Source organism: Salmo salar, chromosome 14, assembly GCF_965601325.2.
Source record: "Salmo salar chromosome 14, fSalSal1, whole genome shotgun sequence".
NCBI lineage: Eukaryota > Metazoa > Chordata > Actinopteri > Salmoniformes > Salmonidae > Salmo > Salmo salar.
Genome location: NC_138304.1, coordinates 107,241,098 through 107,243,597, shown reverse-complemented (window position 1 = coordinate 107,243,597; position 2,500 = coordinate 107,241,098). Strand labels below are relative to the sequence as shown.

The window sequence follows — 2,500 nt, the reverse complement described above, 5'->3', positions numbered from 1 at the left end:
TGGTGCGGCTCTCTTCCTGGTTAAACGGACGGGTGCTGAAAAAGTGCTGTTTTGGCGAGTCATGTTTCATGGGACACATGACTCGACCTTCGCCTCTCCTGAACCCACTGGGGAGTTGCAGCCCGTTGGGGAGTTGCAGCGCGTTGGGGAGTCCCAGCCCGTTGGGGAGTTGCAGCCCGTTGGGGAGTTGCAGCGCGTTGGGGAGTTGCAGCCCGTTGGGGAGTTGCAGGCCGTTGGGGAGTTGCAGCCCGTTGGGGAGTTGCAGCCCGTTGGGGAGTTGCAGCCCGTTGGGGAGTTGCAGCGTGTTGGGGAGTTGCAGCCCGTTGGGGAGTTGCAGCCCGTTGGGGAGTTGCAGCCCGTTGGGGAGTTGCAGCCCGTTGGGGAGTTGCAACCCATTGGGGAGTTGCAGCCCGTTGGGGAGTTGCAACCCATTGGGGAGTTGCAGCCCGTTGCAGGCCGTTGGGGAGTCCCAGCCCGTTGGGGAGTTGCAGCCCGTTGGGGAGTTGCAGCCCGTTGGGGAGTTGCAGCCCGTTGGGGAGTTGCAGCGCGTTGGGGAGTTGCAGCGCGTTGAGGAGTCCCAGCCCGTTGGGGAGTTGCAGCGCGTTGGGGAGTTGCAGCCCGTTGGGGAGTTGCAGCCCGTTGGGGAGTTGCAGCCCGTTGGGGAGTTGCAGCCCGTTGGGGAGTTGCAGCCCGTTGGGGAGTTGCAGCGTGTTGGCGAGTTGCAGCGTGTTGGGGAGTTGCAGCCCGTTGGGGAGTCGCAGCCCGTTGGGGAGTCGCAGCCCGTTGGGGAGTCGCAGCCCGTTGGGGAGTCGCAGCCCGTTGGGGAGTCGCAGCCCGTTGGGGAGTCGCAGCCCGTTGGGGAGTCGCAGCCCGTTGGGGAGTTGCAGCCCGTTGGGAAGTTGCAGCGCGTTGGGGAGTTGCAGCCCGTTGGGGAGTTGCAGCGCGTTGGGGAGTTGCAGCGCGTTGGGGAGTTGCAGCGCGTTGGGGAGTTTGCAGAGATGAGACAAGATCGTAATTGGATATCATGAAATTGCGGAGAAAAAGGGGGTAAAATAAACCAATTAAAATAAGAATGTATTGTGTGGCCGTTGGTCTGGGGAGGTCCTTCACTACATTTCAACTTTTAGACATTTAGCAGATGTTCTTATCCAGCGAAACTTAGTGTTTGTCCTCTTTCCGGATTTACATTCCAGTCATTGAAATAGATTTAACCATAAATAATTCAACACATACACATTTATCTTATTTTTAGGAAATGTCCTTTTCTAGTTGAAATATATTGAACAGTGATGATATAGTGGCATTAATAAGCGTTAAACGTGACAAAATCACATCAGTGATGTGACAATCCTCATTTAAATATCACCAGTAACAATGTCTGTCTGTCTGTCTGTCTGTCTGTCTGTCTGTCTGTCTGTCTGTCTGTCTGTCTGTCTGTCTGTCTGTCTGTCTGTCTGTCGTCTCGTCTCGTCTCGTCTCGTCTCGTCTCCTCTCCTCTCTCTGCCTCTCCAGGTGGGGACTCAGGACTTTGCCAGTCGTTACCATGCCACCTATGTGTCCTGGGCATTCTCCTACCTCCTGGGGCTGATCTGTCTGATACGAGCTTGTTACTGGGGCGCCATCAAAGTCAGCTATCCAGAGAACAGCTTTTCCTAGACAGACAGACAGACAGACAGACAGACAGACAGACAGACAGACAGACAGACAGACAGACAGACAGACAGACAGACAGACAGACAGACAGACAGACAGACAGACAGACCAGACAGACAGACAGACAGACAGACAGACAGACAGACAGACAGACAGACAGACTAGACAGACTAGACAGACAGACAGACAGACAGACAGACAGACAGACAGACAGACAGACAGACAGACTAGACAGACTAGACAGACTAGACAGACAGACAGACTAGACAGACAGACAGACAGACAGACAGACAGACAGACTAGACAGACAGACAGACAGACAGACAGACAGACAGACAGACAGACAGACTAGACAGACTAGACAGACAGACAGACAGACTAGACAGACTAGACAGACTAGACAGACAGACAGACAGACAGACAGACAGACTAGACAGACAGACAGACAGACTAGACAGACTAGACAGACTAGACAGACAGACAGACAGACAGACAGACAGACAGACAGACTAGACAGACAGACAGACAGACTAGACAGACTAGACAGACTAGACAGACAGACAGACTAGACAGACAGACAGACAGACAGACTAGACAGACAGACAGACAGACAGACAGACAGACAGACAGACCAGACAGACAGACAGACAGACAGACAGACAGACAGACAGACTAGACAGACAGACAGACAGACAGACAGACAGACAGACAGACAGACTAGACAGACTAGACAGACTAGACAGACAGACAGACAGACAGACAGACAGACAGACAGACAGACTAGACAGACAGACAGACAGACTAGACAGACTAGACAGACTAGACAGACAGACAGACTAGACAGACA

At 53.4% G+C, this 2,500-nt stretch overlaps 1 protein-coding gene across 2 annotated transcripts in view; it reads left to right on the top strand.

Moving 5' to 3' along the window:
* Positions 1–2,500, top strand: part of LOC106570754 (type 2 phosphatidylinositol 4,5-bisphosphate 4-phosphatase) — a 40,573-nt gene that overhangs the window by 37,122 nt on the left and 951 nt on the right. For both annotated transcript variants that reach the window (XM_082961374.1, XM_082961376.1), the window contains one exon: positions 1,513–2,500. This exon is cut by the window's right edge and continues 951 nt beyond it. In XM_082961374.1, the coding sequence (XP_082817500.1) occupies positions 1,513–1,656 (144 nt within the window). In that variant the 3' untranslated portion in view covers positions 1,657–2,500. The remainder of the gene's footprint in view (positions 1–1,512) is intronic.